Source organism: Epinephelus fuscoguttatus, linkage group LG14 (assembly GCF_011397635.1).
Source record: "Epinephelus fuscoguttatus linkage group LG14, E.fuscoguttatus.final_Chr_v1".
NCBI classification, from domain to species: domain Eukaryota; kingdom Metazoa; phylum Chordata; class Actinopteri; order Perciformes; family Serranidae; genus Epinephelus; species Epinephelus fuscoguttatus.
Genome location: NC_064765.1, coordinates 14,366,899 through 14,386,512, shown reverse-complemented (window position 1 = coordinate 14,386,512; position 19,614 = coordinate 14,366,899). Strand labels below are relative to the sequence as shown.

At 41.2% G+C, this 19,614-nt stretch overlaps 1 protein-coding gene across 3 annotated transcripts in view; it reads right to left on the bottom strand.

Moving 5' to 3' along the window:
• Positions 1-15,456, bottom strand: part of zgc:110158 (uncharacterized protein LOC553590 homolog) — a 68,503-nt gene extending 53,047 nt beyond the window's left edge. For all 3 annotated transcript variants that reach the window (XM_049595903.1, XM_049595904.1, XM_049595906.1), the window contains exons 1-3: positions 15,192-15,456; positions 3,914-3,986; positions 3,123-3,184 (exon numbers count right to left, since the gene is read on the bottom strand). In XM_049595903.1, coding sequence (XP_049451860.1) covers positions 3,123-3,184; positions 3,914-3,986; positions 15,192-15,247 — 191 coding nt within the window. In that variant the 5' untranslated portion in view covers positions 15,248-15,456. The remainder of the gene's footprint in view (positions 1-3,122; positions 3,185-3,913; positions 3,987-15,191) is intronic.
• Positions 15,457-19,614: the final 4,158 nt, after the last annotated feature.

The following is a 19,614-nucleotide window of genomic DNA, read 5'->3' as shown; positions in this document are numbered from 1 at the left end:
ACTGTGCAGAAATACCGGGTTTAAACAGAATGAACAGACATGCCAATAGAAAAAAGAAACTGCGCCACATTCGAATTTTGTGTGAACTGCCTGCGTTTACATGGTGTAGTAGTCAAGGGCATAAATCTGATTACTGACGTCCTGCATGCAAGCGCTGGTTTGTCAGTAAAACATATTTTGTAGTGCCTGCAAACATGTTTTTTGATTTCCTGCCTTATCCTTATTTCTTGTAAACGGAGTGACTGTGAACCACGGGTGTCAGCGACTTCCAAAAACAAGTGAAACTGCTGATGGGTGCTTAAGATGAGGCGATGACCCCAGAGGTCAAATCTTAGCTAGAGGCAGAAATGACAGGACGGGGGGAAGGAGGAAGACAGCGGAGGCAGAGGTGACACAAAGGAAGATGGAATGCAACGGGTTAATCTGCTAAGAATCCCTCTCCCACATGAACAAAGGAGGAAAGTGGGAGGTGGGGGGCACACAAAGGGTGACGAGAGGGTGAGGAGGGGGAGGGGAGTATACAGAGGAGGGGGGGGGGGGAGTCCATTCCCTAACCATCTGGATCTATTGTTTCAGGAACGGGGGTGAAGGATGGCGAGCTGGAGGAGGGGAGAAGACGGGGAGGGAGGGGTTACGCCCTCTGTGAGTCTGGTCAAACCCAAGGCTGCGACTCTGCTCGACCTCCCACCTATGGCAGCCGGGGCCAGCCCTAAAACGCAAGAGTGTCTCACTGAGTCAGTGACTGAGGGATGTGGTTAGCTGGAGTTTTACTATTGGACGTGGCTCTGGAATAGGCGGGACAGAGTTTTATCTGATAACGTCATTGCCTCCGCTATCAATCATCTCATCCACTTCCTCAATACATATGCAGCTGTTGTTGATGCACAGCGTGTTTGTTACTCGACCCTCATTTGAGAAATGTAGGGCCAGCCCTAAAATACCCTAGTTTTATGGTGCCACTGTATGTTTCACTTTAAGTGTGCATTTTCCTGTATATGAGTTTCTAACATGTGGTTTTTCAATCCTCTATCTGTAGCGTGATGACGCAGTGTGATGTATATGTTACAGAATGCTGCAGGAATGAGTCCTAAAATCCTGAAATGAGTTAGCATGGTCACACTTCACGGTCTCTCGTCTCGAAGTCAAAGGGTTTTTGAATAGGCTTTTGGTTAAATGCCTGAAGTAAGGTCTGTGGTCAACCCAGCTTAACAGACTTTACATTTTGTTCTACAACATTAAACATGTGTAGGTACCCAGCTCGTGAATTTTCAAGCTTTTTCGTGTCTTAAAAAGTGGCTAACAAGTGGCTAAATAAGACTACAGAGGTTGTTGGGGGCATTAAATGTGATCATGCAGAACACGGCTTTGCAGCCTAATTGTGGGGGTGACCATGAAGTCATGCAACCATGGTATAGTTGGTTTATAGCCTAACGTTAGCTTTTTACCTCTGGCGATTGCATTTAAGCGTCAAAAATTCTATGAGTGGCGCTCACTAGGGTTGTGCCATATCATCTTATTCACGATAATACCGGTATAACTTTTGATATCATATGATAAATTAATAACATGATACTTGCAATATTTCGACTTGACATACTGACGTCATACTGTTACCCACGGCAACAACGAGAAAGGCTGAAAGCAAATTTATTACCGACTCCACGGTGGTTCCAAAAAGAGGAGCAGCTTCAGTAGTGTGGAATAAACTGCGGCCCTGGACTTCTCAGACTCTTTTAGTAAGTTACAGCTCAAAGGGAACTCATTCAGCGGCTCCTCTGGCAGCAGCACAGCGTCTCTCCCTCTCCTCTCGCCGTGCGACTAGCACATGAGTCGGTGTCATCAAGTAATTTTGTCATAAACCTTTGGTAATGTAAACCTACATGATGCTTACAACTCAACAAAAACTTCCATATATCAAATATATGATATAATATATAGATTCCATATATGTGAATGTGTAATAGTGGTATCATAGCAGCCTGTCACAGGTTACAGCGTGATGATTAGAGGAGAAATGGCAGAGCATAAAGGTCCAGGTGGAAAAAAACCCTCAGTCATTTAGGAATTCACTAAAAGAAGGAAATCAACTTCTGTGTATTTGGGAGCTGTTTAAATGTGTAAGTTGTGGTAGATTTTATTTTGTTGAACTATTAATATTGTATACAGAATCTGAATCTCACTCTGAGTTACTGTTGTTGTTCACAAACTAAAGAAATGAGATCATTTTTGTTTAGTTTCTACTGAATATTTGAAGGCAAACTGTAAAACTATATCACTTATTTTGTAACAATTCTCTTTTTTAAATTAAGTGATTTTTTTAAAAAAAATTTGTTATATCATCAAGAATATCGTTGTCACAAAAATACCCTGAAATATTGTTATTAGCTATTGCCACTTCTTTTTTGCAATAACTCAAAATCCAATTGAAAAATCCAGTTGTCTTTTTGACATGTGAACCGGTGTGATGTTGACCCCCCCCCCAAAAAAACAAAACAAAAACAAAAAACGTCACCCCTTCAGCATCCATGCAGATTGGTCAAAATAATCTTTTAATTCACTGAATTAGATGTAAAAAATACGCTGGCTTTACGTGTTGTTTGTCCTGCTGTCTCGCTAGCAAAATAAAATGACAATCCACAAAAAAAAACAACGGGTGATAGCCCATACATTCTTCCAACAGCCGACCCAACTGGGAATATTACAGAAACTGCAGACGAACATTTATATTCACAAATTTACATTATAGACACCGCTGACTCTCTAAGCACGTTCACCATACACAGTCTAGCCATATACAAGGTTTCAACCTAGTTTTGTTTAATCATGACTGAGGGCAAGAACCATTAATTAAATTAAACAAATGTGGTTATTTTCAAGTATATGAATATCTGAATGTTTGTGTAAAATATAAATGTAGTGTATTCAAAATTGAATTATGGCTCTTCCATAAGCCTTGGACCATGGAAGCTTAAATAAGCTACTGTTTGTGCATGTGGCATATTGGGTTCACTGCTTCAGAAATGTACTGTAAAAACTGTTTACACACCCACACAATTAGCATGGACAGGCTCGCTGTATCAAAGCAAACAGGACAAAAAGAGGAAACTGAAAGTGACACTCACCACCACCACGAATGGAGGAATCCGGGAGGCTCCCCTAATGTAATATTCTTCTCCCATCGAATCTGGAGAAGAGGAGAGAGGAGAGAAGAGTCACTTGCGGCCACTAGAGAGAGGATTATGTCTGCAGGTCCAGGGGTTAAGAACATATAATCAGTCAGTCTCAAACTGTCAATGGCCCCGGACGTGAAGATAGGCATCTTTCTGGCTCTGTCAATCTCCATCTTCCTGACTCTCTTCCTCCTGTTATGTCTCTGTCCTGTTTCCCCTTTATTTTACATGTGAAATGTGTTGTGGGAATAGCTCAATTGTATGCTCATTCTTCCATTCATTCACTGTTGGCCTGTCTGCGGCCTGTTAGGAAGAAATGTATACAAACACGACACAAAGCCGACGTGTCCACAGACATCAGTTGTTTTTACACTGAGATTCACCGTGGTGCAGGGTGAGCATGATCTGCTGTAACTTTATAGGATTTCCTTTTGAAAAATTGATGCTACACCTCACGCTCTGTTATCATGTTTAGCATGTTTGCACTGACAACACCAGTCCTTGTAAACATCCACTATGGCTGGGTTATAGTATGTACAGTTTTACTAATGAGGAAAGCTGCTTTACAGTCATAAGTCATCATCAAGCCCCGTGTGACGTGTGTTTGATTTCCTTACTTGAGATTTTTCATCAGTTCTTTATCTCTTGGCCCAAGCTCTAGATAAGCCGTTTCCACAGAAAGGCATAAACAATGATTGGCTTTGTGCTTTATAAACTGGGTGCGGTCATGGACGTCATCTTACCTCAGACAGGAAGGTCTGTGCGGACTTCTGTGCTCCCACATGTAGCAGGTACTCGTACACATATAACGCTAACCTGGAATGAAAAGGGAAAATTGTCAGGGACCAAAATCAGCCTCCTTAATTTGTAAGATGTTAAGACTCTTGCTTCACAGGTGAGGTTTTTTTTGGGTGGCACACACGGCACAAGTTAGCAACCAAAGCAGACTGATGACATTTACAACCATAATGTCCCATGGATTATAAGCCCCTTGTGCTAATAGTCAAAAACTTTCCCAGGGACAAAAAGCTGTTTCAGCTCACTTGTGTTTCCATCTTTAATAAAACATAATAAAGGATACAAATTTACCATAAAGATATAAAAGGTCAAATTAATTGCTCAATGATTTACAGTTTTAAAAAATCACTATTAAAAAAGCAAAAGTGTAGACATGAGGTGCAAAAATGAAAGATTATTTTAAATAATTTCTGCAGTATCCAAACACCTCAAGGAGCAGAGCTTTCTCACTCTCTTATTGGTAATGGTTACCACAGTCATTCTGCTGATCTCTGCAACTAACCAAGAAAGGAAGTGGTCGTTGTCGTGTTAAAGCCTTCCTATATTTATTTTTTGATAAAAAAATTTGTATGTCATTCCTTCAATGTCAATTTTCCCAATGGTCTAAAAATGGCATTGAACAGTAATGTTGCCTCAAAGAACAACAGAGTAACACTGTTCCTGTAAATCTGCTGTTATGTGATTATAATGTTTAAATTGATGCAGTTAAGCAGACAAGCAGAGGAGGCACACGTGACTGAAAACAGTAGAAAAGTCAAGATGCCTGTCTCATAAAAAGTAGCGTTGTCACAATGCTGGAATTTCTAACTTTGATGCAACAGCTTGAAAAACATTACTATTAAATACCTTTTTTAAACCGCAAGAAAAATTGACATCGAGGGAGTAACATATCAATTTTTTGTATCAGAAGTACATATAAGAAGGCTTTAACACAACAACAACCACTTTCCTTTCTTGGTAAGTGGCAGAGAACAACTTTAGTAAACTTGAGAGTGAGAAAGCTCAGCTCCTTTAGGTGCATACTGCAGAAAATGAGTATTGAAACTATGACCCAAGAACTAAAACTGGCTCTAGGTTCCTGTGGTTAACATGCAGGTGAACCACTAGAGGTTTCAGCGTTGCTTTCAATTGAAAAAGGGCCACATCATCTCAGCAGCACTTCGGTGCAAGTGTAGTTTGCAACTCCTCAGCCTCTCGTTGCGATTGTAACAATAATCACAAATTCAGCCAACGCCCATGAATTCTTTTGTCCAATCGCCAGAAATTTAACCACAATTTTGACAACATAAAACAGGTAAAATCTCATTTCATTGTAGCTGTTCGTGCAGCATTTTGATTCAGTCAGCCCCTCCTTGCCACACTCTCCGTCTTTCTCTGTTTATCATGAGACTACTGCTGCAGGAGTGTGAGCTCTGCGCCTGGGACAGAGTCACACACACACAGTGACAGGGCTAAAGGTTAGCATCACACAGCTAATGTTAGCCATCGATTATTAACGGGTTTGAAAACAGAGTCAAGCCGTTTTGGTGTCAGCCGTTTTGTGTTTGCTACTGTTGCTGTGTTAGCTCGTGCTAAGCAGGCAGAGAGAGTAGGAGAATGGCTCGTAGTCACAGTCATTCAGCATAGGGTCAAACAACAGCAACAGCTGATGGTTGGGAATCAACCCCCTGTCTCCTTCCATCAAAAGTAGATTCATGGGATGCAGGATACTGTACTTTTAACCGATTCCGATAAGTTGATATTTAACAACTTATTTGGCAGATAACCTTTATCCATATATCCACTTTTTTTCCTTACCCAAATTTAGTGATCATAAAGTGTCTTGTGTAGTGGGATTAACATCATATGATGCATGCATAGTATTATTGCGATGGCCCACCAGCAGATGGAGGCATGAAATACAATACTTTTCAATGTATGTAATATTTGTTTATTGTGCAATATAAAAAATAAATAAATAAATTAAAAAAAACATTTTAGCCAATTCCGAAAGTTCATTTTAAAGCCAATGTTGGCCGGTACAGATGCCGATATTATTGCGCATCCCTAGTGAATCACAGAATGCTCATAATTTGATAGGACAGACAAGCCGGGGGACGGCAGCAAAGGGGCCTGCTCTACCACTAAGCCACTGATGCCCTGTAATAATAGTTTTTAACTCCAAGATAGCATCATTACTATTTTTGCTTGCCCCCACAAAATCATTGCAAAAAAACCCAGCCAAAAACATCACAACATGCATCGCAATTTTTTTTTTAGATAGACTGCAACAATCTCAGAAAGAGCCTGAAAATCTGAGGGGTCTGACTCCTGCCAATATGCATCATGCTAAGCATGCCCTTTTCACACGACAAGTGACAAAAGTACGGCATGGCCAGCTACATTGTCGCCAAGTTGCCGTGTTACTGTTGCTCAAATGCTCATTAATGTAGTTAAGTGAGTGCAGCATTAGGCAACAACATATTTTCTTCCATTATTTTTGATGGAACAGGAATTGCAGGAGAGAGAGGAGGGTGGGAAATGGGAAAACAAAAACATATGATTGGTTGTGGTTCACTGCTGAAATAAGTTGAGGCCAACCAGCTCAACTTTGATTTGTAGAGCATCGAACCCGTCACAAAAGTGTCAGACATCAGTTTGTAACTTCATGTCACCATCTTCCATTGAAAATGACTTGCAGCCTGTTGCTTAGTCACCGGCAGTCTGAACACAGCATAAACATCCAAACTCTTCAAATCACAACAGAAGCTGAAAAACACCTGCTGAGCCGTATGAAAAATATTGTGATCTGACTGAACACGCCAAATACCATCAGAAATAGCTGCAAACGACAGGCACCCGCACTAATTCCAACAATATTTTCAAAGCTCTCACCTTGGATTTTTTTTAAATCACTATTATAACAGGCCAGTTACACTTGATAACAGCAATCCACCAGGGTCTATTAACAGACACAAGAACCATGCTGTGGAGTGGGAAACCCCCATTGGCCCAACATTGTACTCCTAACGCCTTCACTTAGTCGTGTTTAATAGGCTGTTAATGGACCATCAATCGACCGGCAGCGTGGATATGACAGTGCCCTGTGTGCCCAGAGCAGACAGTCCTCTGACAGGCCAATAAGGTCCTAATGAGAAGGACAGTAGCTCAGTGTCATAGTCCCCATCATTAGTCAATGAGCTGATCAATGAAACATGGTTTTGAGATAATAAGGCTGTTGTTCAGTTTGTTTTTAACCACTGACAGCCTATTTGCTTTTGCACCACTGTCTTCCCTTGTACCACTGTTGAATGGTGGGATGAAGGTGATGTCTATTTAAGCACATTTAGTCCATTTAAGCCTCTTAAAGGGGTATTTAACCAATATAAAGGGGGTCCTCACATTAAACTAGGCCGTCCATGCAGCAGCAAATACTTTTGAAATTGGTGCTACATGACCAGAGAAATAAAGAAAGAGAAGGACTGGGGCATTTGCTTTTGCTCATGAGGTAGAAAACCAGAATGCACAACGCTGTATCAGACCAATAACCACCACTGCTGTTGGGTGACGTAATGCGTCCATTTGGCGAGAGCTGGCAAGCTGGCAAGAAATGATCGCTGAAACTTCCCATTGGGCCCCAAGAACATCAATGAATTTTGAAAATGTGAGGAAGACGCAAGATGTGTTCTTGTATATAGGATATCTAGAAGGTTCCCTCAAATTTTCGCCAATGATTTTTCAAAACTCTTCCATAACATTGTCATTTCCATGACTTCATTTAAGTGGTTTTAAACAGGTAAGTCTATATAGTGATCATCAGGTGTAAAAGGTAGGGTCTTACTCCAGTGTGCTATGACCTTAAACAAGTTACTGTTTGTAGCAAAAGTGCAGCATGGAATATGGAGCAGAATGCCTCATTGGTACACATATAGTTGACGCAAAGCGGTAACGTTATGTAGCCTGGCTATGGCAAGCCTGACATATGCGTTGATGTTGGCAGTCTGAATGGGTGGCCTTTTGGCTGTCTTGACGCTTTTACCCTTTAGCATGGCTGACCAGAGCAGCTACGCCCATGTTGCCAGCGTTTAACATTTCATGCTGAGCCAAAATCCAATGTGGGTCTGCCTCTTTCTTTGCAACGCATTACATTTGTCATTCCAAAGACATACATTACTAGGCACGCACTTCCCAGGCATTTGCGGATGATCAAACTGCTAGCACTTGCTAAATTTAATTTCTTGTACGACATTCCTGCTGTCAACTAGCTGCATACGCCAATGAGTATCATGTGACACTAGTGATATTTCAATGGTCACAGCACTAGATTTTAAATTAGTAATACACTAACATATTTTGCATAACGTTAGACATATTTTAGGATTTTTTTGGAAATGTTTTTAAACAATAGCCAAAACAATATATATTCAACACTTTTCAAAAAAACATTTCCAGGCCTGGAAAACAGTTTTTCTAATTTCATCACTTAAAGGAATTTCATGACTGCGGGGAAGCCTGTATCTAGCATTTCCGTCTTCCTGTATTGATGCACACAAAACAACAATTAAGATGGAAAAACTTTTATTAGGAATGATTAGCCAATCCCCATTTTTGTCCTTTTTTCAAACTCAGCTTACTATTAGCGTTTAACAGTGATGCATCAAAAAGTGACAAAGCAGTGAACTGAGTATGTTACTAATAACCTAACTTACAGAAACATGACGTGCAATAGTCCACCTTCCACCTTCTCTTTCCCTCTCTCTGTCACTCTCTTTCAAATACACACACACACCCAGTGGCTTGAGTGGAGCAAATATTTTCATGCAAGAGGGGAATCAATCTCATAGCTCTCCTTTAAAATTTCATTTTATGTTTTTATTTTTTGTCACATGCCGTTATTTAACATTTAGTTTTTTTTAGTATCAAAATACTTTTTTTTAACAATTATTTAAAGTATTAGTCATTAACATTTTTTTATTTTGCTCTATTGTTTGCTCTCTGTTCTGATTTCACTTGACTTGACTTTACTTTATTTAAGTCCAGCCCCAACAGTGTCTGCAGAGAAAAATTCTGGTCCTTGGACAAATGTAGTTGATGACCCCTGGTTTGAAGTTTGGACTGATGTTCAGACAAAATATTTCATTACGTATTGTGACAGGCATTTCTTACTGTTTTTTGATGCTTAAATGACAAAAGGATTAAATCTGGCACCTCTCCAGCTACCAGTCCACGCTCCATGTTTCTGGTCCGGACGGGGACTTGAACAGGCAACCCTCTGGTTCCCAACCCAAGTCCCTATGGACTGAGCTACTGCCGCCCCCCTACTGTTTCTGAAGACAAAGCAGGTATGCTCGATTGTCTTTCCTTCAGACTTTCTCTACTCTCATGGCTCTTTTGTTACAGTTTGTATTTTCTATTTATGGCTTTATAGTTTTTATGATTACATAGACACTTTTATGGTTTTATATACATGTGTTTTTTCATGAATACCTACTTAGAAACAAGTGTTGCATATTATGTCAGGCTATAAGTGCTATGGAAATAGTCTATTTAGTTAATAGTCTATACTTAAGTGTGTCGCTTTGAAAATAACCACAAATAAATGTGCACAAAGTAAATGTCCATGAGGGGGATAATAAAGCGCTGCACATTTCTGTGTGAGGGTCAAAGCTAAAACCCACTCATTTAGTTTCTTGCTTAAACGCCTTGAATGAAAAGCAACAAAAGAGGAAAGCACATGGGAGAACCGAAATTGGCAACAACTGCTGTGGAGTATGGAGATACGAACTTTTCCTGACCTGTTGTTACTACGTATGGTATGCAAATGATTCAAATATGCATTTTTAGTATGCAAAGGTGGTCCGTTAAAGATATGAATAGGCAAATAGACAATAACTGTAGTAGGGACGGAGCTGATGGCCGCCACATGATCACACCTTGTCCTTCACATAGACACAACGCAGCCAGGGGACATTTTCTGAGCATCATCACAGGAGGAGGGGAGGCAGCTGGCACATTCAAACACATGCTCCCTGAGAACTGCATGAATTAATATAGTTTTTACCACAGCAAAAAAATCTAAATCCAAAAGCTACAAAGTTCTTATTGAAGTGTCATCAGTCCTGCTCGGTTGTCAAAGCAATCTGCACTCCACATACTGACAGGTACACGCTAATATTAAATGGCATTTGGTGCATGATAACCAAGTGGGACAATTCTAGTATTTCAAACATAACTATAGATAGACATGTCCACATCAGTGTACCCCTACTTTCTCACCAAGGCACCAACCATGTCTAAATGAGATAGGCACTGAAATAGCCGTCCTGGACCACATCCTACTGGTCACTACCTCAGCAGTCCATTTATAGTGGACCCCTTTTCAGACGGACAGTGGTTGAATGGGTCAAGGCAGAGATCTGACCTGGCATTATGACCATCCTTCTGACTAAGGCTGCAATGATTAATCTATTCAACTGTTAAATTAACTGCAAACTAATCTGATAATGGATGAATTGGTTTTTAGTTATTTTTAAGAAAAATTCTCTCATCCTGGCTGCTTAAACGTGAATATTTTCTAGTTTCTTGATTTCTCCATGCCAATAAACTGAGTACCTTAGGTTGAAGACAAAACAAGACATTAGAAGACGTCATCTTGGGCTTTGAGAAACATATTTTACACCATTTTCTGACATTTTATAGACCAAACAACTGAACAATCAATCAAGAAAATATTCTACAGATTATTGAGAATGACACTAATCGTAAGTTGAAGCCCTACTTTTGAACGGGGCTGAGCAAAAGTCGAACAGCACTGTACTGAATTGAATGTTTGTATTATTTTATGGATGAAATATTCATTTCAAGTTATGGATATTTGAATATCATTTAAGTTACTCCCCTATTTATTTACAAAAAAGTAAGGCTGTCAAAATAGCGTATTACTTTAGATAAATTAATGAATTGATGGAACGCTAACATTTAAAAATCGGCAAGATGGAACTGTTGATAGGAGCACCATTCTCTGCAATTTCTATAATAAGGGATCTTTATACCATCATAGTAGTTTAAGCCTGAAATATCACCACAACGCAAAGCATTTAGCAGCGAACCCAGAGGTCCAAGCTAGCATAGCTTCTGATGCTACTGCTAACAGCCAGCCTTGTCAAGCCACACTTGACCAGGCGTAAATCTACCTGTGACCGACTAAATCCCTTGCAAAATGGATTGCAATAGACTGCAGACTTGTTTCAGTGGTAGACCAGGGACAATTGTGTCCAAAATCCAGATGTTTCACTACGACACATCTTCCAAAATTCATCTGAATTGAATCTTTTGAAATACTTCCACAGCAAAAATTGATGTATGCGATTAATTTTGATTAAGAATGTAATTTTTAATCACTTGACAGCCCTAAAAAAAGAGAAAAGATAAAGTGCAAGAACAGAACAAGGTAAAAAGGCTTCTTTTTACACCTTCTTCCTGGAATAATTTACAGAAGAACCTGAAATTGTCGGAGCTGATTACTATGAGGGAATTTAAGCTTATTTTTGAAGAATCGAGAAAATAGCACTATTGGTCGATGTGATTGCTGCACAAATTTAACTTGAATTACTTTAGAAAATTGTACATTCATGTATTTTAACTGATATTTTGTGTTGCATTTTAACAGGAAGTTGTGCTTGCTCATTTGTGGTGTGCGTTATGTTCATTGTTGTAACAATGTGTACACTGCTCTCTTTGCCAGGTTGCTCTTGAAAGACATTTTTAATCTCAATAAGAGTTTTATCTCATTAAGTAAAGGCTATATATAAGAGAGACAGAGCATCCAGAGAGAACACACACTGAAACTCTGCTTGGTATTTTTGTAATTCTTTGGAATGCTATAGTTTATTCGTGACATGTATCCACATGAGTCTCAATAAACAATCTGTTGACCACAGATTAAAGTGCAACACAAGTCTACACTACGAACGGGGCCATCGCAGGTTGAACGTGCATTTAGCAAACATGGCCTTCCTGTTTAGTAGTGATGGAAGATTCAAACGTGCAGTAGAGTGCGTGTGTTTCTGTGTGTGTAGAGCAGGGCCGTCCTGCTCGTAAGGTAATAAATAGCTGAGGGTGTTCCCTTCTTGCAGATAGTCACCGAGATAAGAAAACATACATGAGCAGGCAGACATCCACATGAACAAACAAACAAAGCAGAAGCAGAATTGTAAACTTCCCGGAGTGATTTAAACTGGTTGATATTGTTCAACTCTAAACGCATCCAGCAAACTGCACAACAATAACTTATCTAACGGCGAGAACACATCCTGGCTGCGTCGGCTCGCCTAATTCAACACAGACAGTGGGACAGATTGGCTGTTGTACAAATGACCGATGCTCTTAAGAGGCTAAAGACTGCAGTTCTGCTAACACACACACACACACACTCACGCCGCTTTTAGCCAGGGGAATCTGACCACTTTCTGAGGCTCCTAGCAATTTGTAGGTCACAAAGCTCTCTGTGACCGCTGGTGTAGAGTGTAAGTCACTGCCACTTGCAGGTCAGTCTAGTATTGGGCCACACATCTGCACAGCACACCCACACACACACACACACACACACACACACACACACAGATCGTTATTTTACCTCTGCACTTTGCTGTTTACTGATCACGCTTAACACATATAGATCCCATGCATCTATACTGAATCTGACAGTTTTGAAATACCTAGCAAAAGGCTCACAGGAAGCTTTAAGACACGGCAAGCAGCGCTTCAAATATTGATACTGTTTGCATCTCCCTGCCCACTGCAGGTTTACTGGCTTGTTCAACACACGTGCAGCTTTCTATAAGAGTCGGACTACAAGAAGGAAATAGTTAAGGACTCGGTCTTATGTCTGGGGATACGAGGATCACACTGCAGATCCCCCCCCACGAGGCCTTCAATGAAATTTTTATGTGTGGTGTGTGTATGTGTGTTTTTGTGTGGGTTGCAAAAGGGGCTGCGTGTGCGTGCACCTGGCCTACTGCATTATTAAAGCTCCGACGCTAGTTCATAGAAAAGGAAGAGAAGTTTGAGGAGGAGGAGGAGGAGGAGGAGGAGGAGGAGAGGAAGAGGGAGCAGCTGTAGGATAGTGGAGTAAAGGGAGAGGAGAGAAATTAGTTTGGACTGGAACAGAAGAGGGGGCATGCCCCATTTTTATAGAGGAAGAAACAGTAGGTGGTACAGGGGGGGAATCAGAAGAGCAGTCAAGTCAGGATGGAGGGGAAAGGAGGAAAGGAGTGGTCGTTCCTGACAGGCTGAATGTGAAATTATATTCATAAGGCGAGGTGAAATATCTGAGCAGCAGCTCCAGCAATTCTTAATCCCTGGTTTTTGTGGTTACATGACCTGATGCCAAAGTTCTACACCATATCGCCGGACTTGCTGAAACAAAAGTTACCACTTGAGGAGACCTCCTGACCTCCCGAGACGGGAAGCCAGCGAGCCCACATCCAGAGAGAAACCTCCCTGACGTACACCACCGGCACACCTGACATCCTGCCCGAGGCTCGCGACAAAACCCCCTCTTTAAACATGGATGAGCCTGCCCACCATATCTCCCTCTCTCTTCTGTCTCTTCCTTTCTTTTCTCCTCCGTCTCTCTCAACTCTGACGCAAAGCTGAGAGCAGCTGCTTCAGTCTGTCTCAATAATTCAACAGCGAAGCGAAGGGGGGATGAGGACTTTGAGGAGCAGCAAAGGATGGGAAGTGAGAGTTAGGAGGCAGATGAGTAAAGATTGTGGGTTCACAGCGACAACATGGCAAAAGGGGGGGGGGAGCTGTGAAGCTGTGAGCTTAAGGTAATGAGGCGCCTGCTGATCTTCACGCAAACATACACATGAGTCTGACAACTCTGTCCCACTCCAGTTCCCCGTGTGCTGACTGGTCCAGCCAGGCAGGGTGAGCATTTGCTAGTGTTCAGTGTGAGGGGTGAAGCTGTAAGCGTTCACCTGTGAGCTAACATTACCCTTTAAAATAAAACAGCACTCTGCAGCAATTACATCTAGAAAGTTTCATGCAAGCAGCTCTTGGGTTGCTTTGTTAGAAGTATGAGCAAAGGGAGTCCCTGCAGATGCTAGCTTTAATTTCTGAATTGATGCACAGAAGTTGCATTCACATTTTTAGATTTATTTAATAATAATGCATGATAACTGCAAGTAAAAGTGGCGGCGTGTGTCTCCTCCTGAGCGAACAACAGGCAACGAGACGGTGGCGTGCAGACAAAGGGATTGGAGGGCTACAGCTCCACAAGCTAACACCACAACCCAAGCTTCCCTGACAAAACAGCCACCGATAGAGCCAGCGTTTGGTGTGCTGGAGCCAGCACCGGCGGCAATTGGAAGCAGTCTACCTCGGGACACGTTCGCACAACTCGGGGTGACTGAGGGAAATCAGTACGGGCCACAAAAGTTGTGAGGCAGCAGCTCTCCTTGCAGCAGCAGCGGGGCTCGCACTGTAGCAGCAGCAGCAGCAGCAGCAGAGGTAGCGGCGGATGGCTCTCCGCTGCCCCGGAACGCACACATGGATACAATGTAGCACGCGCGTTCGGAGTATCGCCTTCTAGAACGCGGGGCAGCCGTTCTAGAACGCGTCCCCCACGTTCCAAAGCTCCAAACAGCTGTATTCTATTTTTACCTGCCGCTGCTTTCAGCGAAGGGGGCGACACACAAAAGCCAGCTAGCTACAATGCACAGCGTCACTCCAACCTAAATGCATTGTTCCTCGCGCTGGGGCGAGATGCAACTCAAAAGTGGGATCCCCCCCCCCCAACATCCATTTGCTCCTCACACATTTTAACACTGGGTGCACATTTTTTTAAGCGTTAAAGCTGCAGAACACGTGCAGCAACACCTCTTACTTGGAGTCGCGGGTGCAACTTTAGTCGCCAGAACAGCCACTCTTTTGTTTTGAATTAGAAACAAGAGTGAAACTGGCAGGGTAGCTTAGCAGCTTGGGGGCTAACTTAGCAGCCATGCCTGTGTGTGTGTGAGTGTGTATAGTTGGAGGATGCAAGAGGCACCGCGACACGCAAAGTGGAGAACACAGCGATTAAACTACACCAGCATCACTTTTGTGTGTTATAAAAACAGGAGCTGGCTGGACATGCCTGCAGAAGTGACTGAGGTGTCTCGCATCAGTTAGCAAGTTTAGCTACCTAGCACACTCTTGTTGGCTGGATTCAGTGTTGTGACAGTGCAATAATTTACTTACTTTTCTCTCGCTTGGCTATCGGAGGGGACCACAGCTCCTTTGCCCTTGCCGTACATCTTGGAGGCTGTTCCTGATACTTTGTTTTATCCCACTCGACACCTGTCAAAGAAAGCTACCAGGAAAACCTACTATCTCCATAGCTACCCAGTTAGTGTTGTCTCCCTATCTCTCCCTTGCGCTCTCTCTTTGCTCCGGTTTCCTTTTTTTTTCTACATCCCCAACATTGCCCACAAATCAGGCAGGGTTTCAGCCGGGGGGGAACTTGAAACAGTCCACTGGTGGAGCTTTTTTTTTTTTTTTTTTTTTTTTTTTTTCAATCGCTGTTCCTGGATTCAGCTCACGCCCCCCCTGTTGTGAGAGGGTGGGGGCTTCTTAAAGCGACAGTGTCTCAGTTTTTGTCGACTTCGCTCAAGTTCAAGTTTTCTTCTGGAGGCCTTCAAGTTCAGGCCTTACATTGCATCTGTGTTCATGTGCAATGCCAAATACTATTTTAAAACCTTTATTCCACCAGGGTACATACACCTGCATCATATAAGTACATTTAAACGCTTCATTTTTGCCCTGATGTGACACCAGCATGGCACTTCATTGGCCCAGATGACCACCTTGGTGTACCGGTTTGCCTCCAACATGCCACTGTGTTCACCCAAGCACCTGCCCTACAGTACAACCCTAGTACAGCTACAATCAACTCCCTTTACACCACATACACAAGGTGCCTCTTGATTAACTTTCACCCCTGACCCTCAGACAGTCTGCGCACACCACTGATTGAGGTCATTAAGTTGATGATATACACAAGATCCAGCCCTGTGATAGTCTGGAGACCTGTCCATGGCATACCCTGCCTCTCGCCCAGTGTCAGCCACAACCCCAAACAGGATAAGTGGTTACGGAAAATGAATGAATGAACGAATGAAGTTGATAATACAGCTGCAAACAGACACCCAAATGTAGATTTGTTGTGTTTTATTAATGCAATACGAGACTAATGGTTTCCAAACTGGGGTCTAGGGACTACAAAGGGTCCTAACAGAGATGATGAAGGTTCCCCACTAATTGAGGAAGCATTTTATTTACCTATTACGCAACAATTTTATTTTGCTTTTTCATCTAATTTGTGTTTAAAGCATAGATTTCACTCTGTCTACACGAGGTCTGAGGTCAAAAACATATCTATTTGACATGTTCTTGGAAGAAGACGAGGAAGAAGATGTTATAGAATCTTAGCATTGACTTAGCATTTTTTTTTTTTATCCTCGCTGCCGTTTAATCATTTGAAACTGTTTTTAAGGCCATCATATCCATGTTTAAGAGTTTTCTTTGTGGCTCTTAACTTTTCGTTTTTACCAAATAGCGGATTTAAACCAACATTCATTGTCTCGATTTTAAGGTGGTCTTTCCATTTACCTAATTTAAATGTCACATTTCTTTAGATATAGTACACTACACTACAGCACAACTGCTGCTCAACTACATTACAGTGTATTTATGGCCTTGTGTACTATTACTCTTACTCTATATCATTTTATTCAAGCTGTAAACACACACACTGACCACTGATGAACAGAATGATGAGGGTATAATACTATATGGAACGATTACTGAACATCAAGCACCCATTTCTTGGAGTAAATTCATTGTAGGCTCATATTTTGGTACCTTGTCATTAAAAACTAACACAAGGATTTAATTCTCAATATGTCAGCGACCCCCAAACAATTCATACAAATCACCCTATGCTCTTTTTATAAACAGTTTGCTAGTGTCACACAACATGTTAATAAAGACCATTATAACATAGTGTACTACAATGGTTGTACATGTTTTTCAGTGTCCAGGTATGCCGTTGGTTCTCGGTAGCGAAGTATAAGTCTGTGTCATGTCCCTTTAAGAGTGTGTAGAGGGCAGTTGCAGAGTTTGTGTGCGCACATGTGTATGTGTATGTGTGTGTGTGTGTGTGTGTGTGTGTGTGTGTGTGTGTGTATATGTGTGTAAGGCAGGGACAGGCAGTGTGTTCTGTTTTCATGCTACTAGCTGTGGGAAGGGCACAGCTGACTGTCTGCGTGTGTGTGTATTTGTGCGCACGCCGACGTGTGTGTGTGTGTGTGTGTGTGTGTGTGTGTGTGTGTGGAGACGAGCGCATGTATTTGTGTGTATGTGAGAGACAGAGTGAGCGAAAGAGAGAGAAAATATATTTCTGTATGCGTGTGGTAGGGCTTGTTTTTTCACATTAGAATACAAACATGATGAGCAGGCCGCATATAAAAGAATAGAGGGAAAGAACAGGAGTGAGGAGTGCTATCTTTATAAATGGTAATAATTCACCTTGGTAATAGTGTATGTAACAACACAAGCAACACAGATGTACTGAAAGATGCTACAGTAATTTGGTTTTACAAGCGATTATGTGTTCATTCAATCGTACTTAAAGACACAGTCTCACACAAACGCAAACCAAGACAGAGTTTAGAAAAATACCTTGGAATGTTTTCTTCCTTCAGCCATTTTCTTTGTTGTTTTGTTTTTCTATTGTATGTGGAATAACTTGGTAGAATTACATGAACATAAACACAGAATAATCAACAGTAACTGGTTTGGTTGTGCACCTTTAATTTTCTAATATTTGGGTTTCAGACCACATCCACACTAATATGGCTAAATTTAAAACATGAAAAGGACACACAGCCACACCACCATTTTTTATAATGATTTTTTTAGTAATTACCTCCACACCAAAACAATAAATGACATTTAATTTTTTAATATTTGGGTTTCACATCATGTCCACACTAAACCAGCTAAATTTAAAAAACGTGAAAATGACGTGTCCACACCACCACGTTTATAATAATTTTTGTTTTTGTAATTATCTCTATGCCAAAACAATGAATGATGTTCAATGTCCTCGTCTGATTGTGCACTTATAATTTTTTGATATTTGGGTTACAGACCATGGCCACACTAAAGTGGCTAAATTTATAAACTTAAAAACAAGATGCATTCACGCCATCATTTTTTATAATTTTTTTTTTTATTTTTTTTTTTAGTTATTCTCTCCGTGCCTGAATAATAAATGATGTTAAATGTCGTCATAAGGTTGTGCACTTTTAATTTTTTAATATCTGGGTTTCAGACCACGTCCACACTAAACCAGCTAAATTTAAAAACATGAAAACAAAACATGTCCACATCACCATTTTTATAATGATTTTTTTTAGTAATTACCTCCACGCCAAAACATTAAATGGCGTTGAATGTCATCGTCTGATTGTGCACTTTGAATTTTTTAATATTTCGGTTTCAGACCACATCCACACTAAACCTTCTAAAATGTGAAATGACACGCGTCCACACCACCATTTTAACAATTTTTTTAGTATTTATCTTCCTGCCAAAACAATAAATTACGATAAATGTCCTCATCTTTATCCGAATAAAATGTCTGTTTTCAGAAAACTAAATCAGCATAGAATAGTGTTTGAAAGACTCTTGTTAATGGTCTTTTTTTTTTGCCTTTATTGATAAGACAGCTTTAGCGTGTAAGGGGGAAAGAGAGTATGGTGATATTCAGCAAGGAGCCATGGGTTGGAATTGAACCCGCTGCTGCTGCGACAAGGACACAGCCTGCTCAACCTGGCACCCCAAACCTTAATAGAATTTCAACAGATCATTGTTGCGCCTCTGTGCTTTTTTTCTTACAGTTTTCAGCAGTGATCAAGAATGAAAATCTACGGAATTTAGTGGTTCCCAACTGGTGGGTCATGGTCCAAAAGTGGGTCACAGGTCCATTCTGAATGGACATCAAGTCACTTGTGAACGTATGAAGTTTGTAAAAAACACACTTTATTTTGACATGTAGTGAATTTCCAGCACAAGCTTTTATTTTGAAATGCTGTTTCATGCTGTAGAGAGTGTAAATAAGACCAAGCGAAGTAGCTCAACAACATGGCCAGTCACAAGTATGACAAACTATTAAACTGTGTGGACCTTGAACTAATGACCAAGGACAAATATGGACTCGGGCCAGACAAGTTGGGAACCACTGTGATAGACAATATTTATTTATTTTTAAAATCTGTGGAAAATCTGCAGCAATTTTGGAATTTGGTGGGCACAGATTCCATGTCAACCTGGTGAGGGTTCAAGGGTCAGAACAGGCAGGCTACATATGTGAACTTTTCAGAAAGGCGCTGGTGATGTCACTGCCACTTCTTTATCTAGGTTATTGTCATAACGAAGACAGAGAAGTCCATTTGTGGGAGCAGATCGATGTTGCTAGTGAGTGTTGTGCTTTTATGACTGTACTCTTTGTAAGCTTATTGTTAACTGTGTATTCAGCCCTCTTTTAATGTAACGTTACGTTAGCTACCTAGCTAACGTTAGTGTCAAGATATTGTAGTCATGGAAACAAAGCCCCACA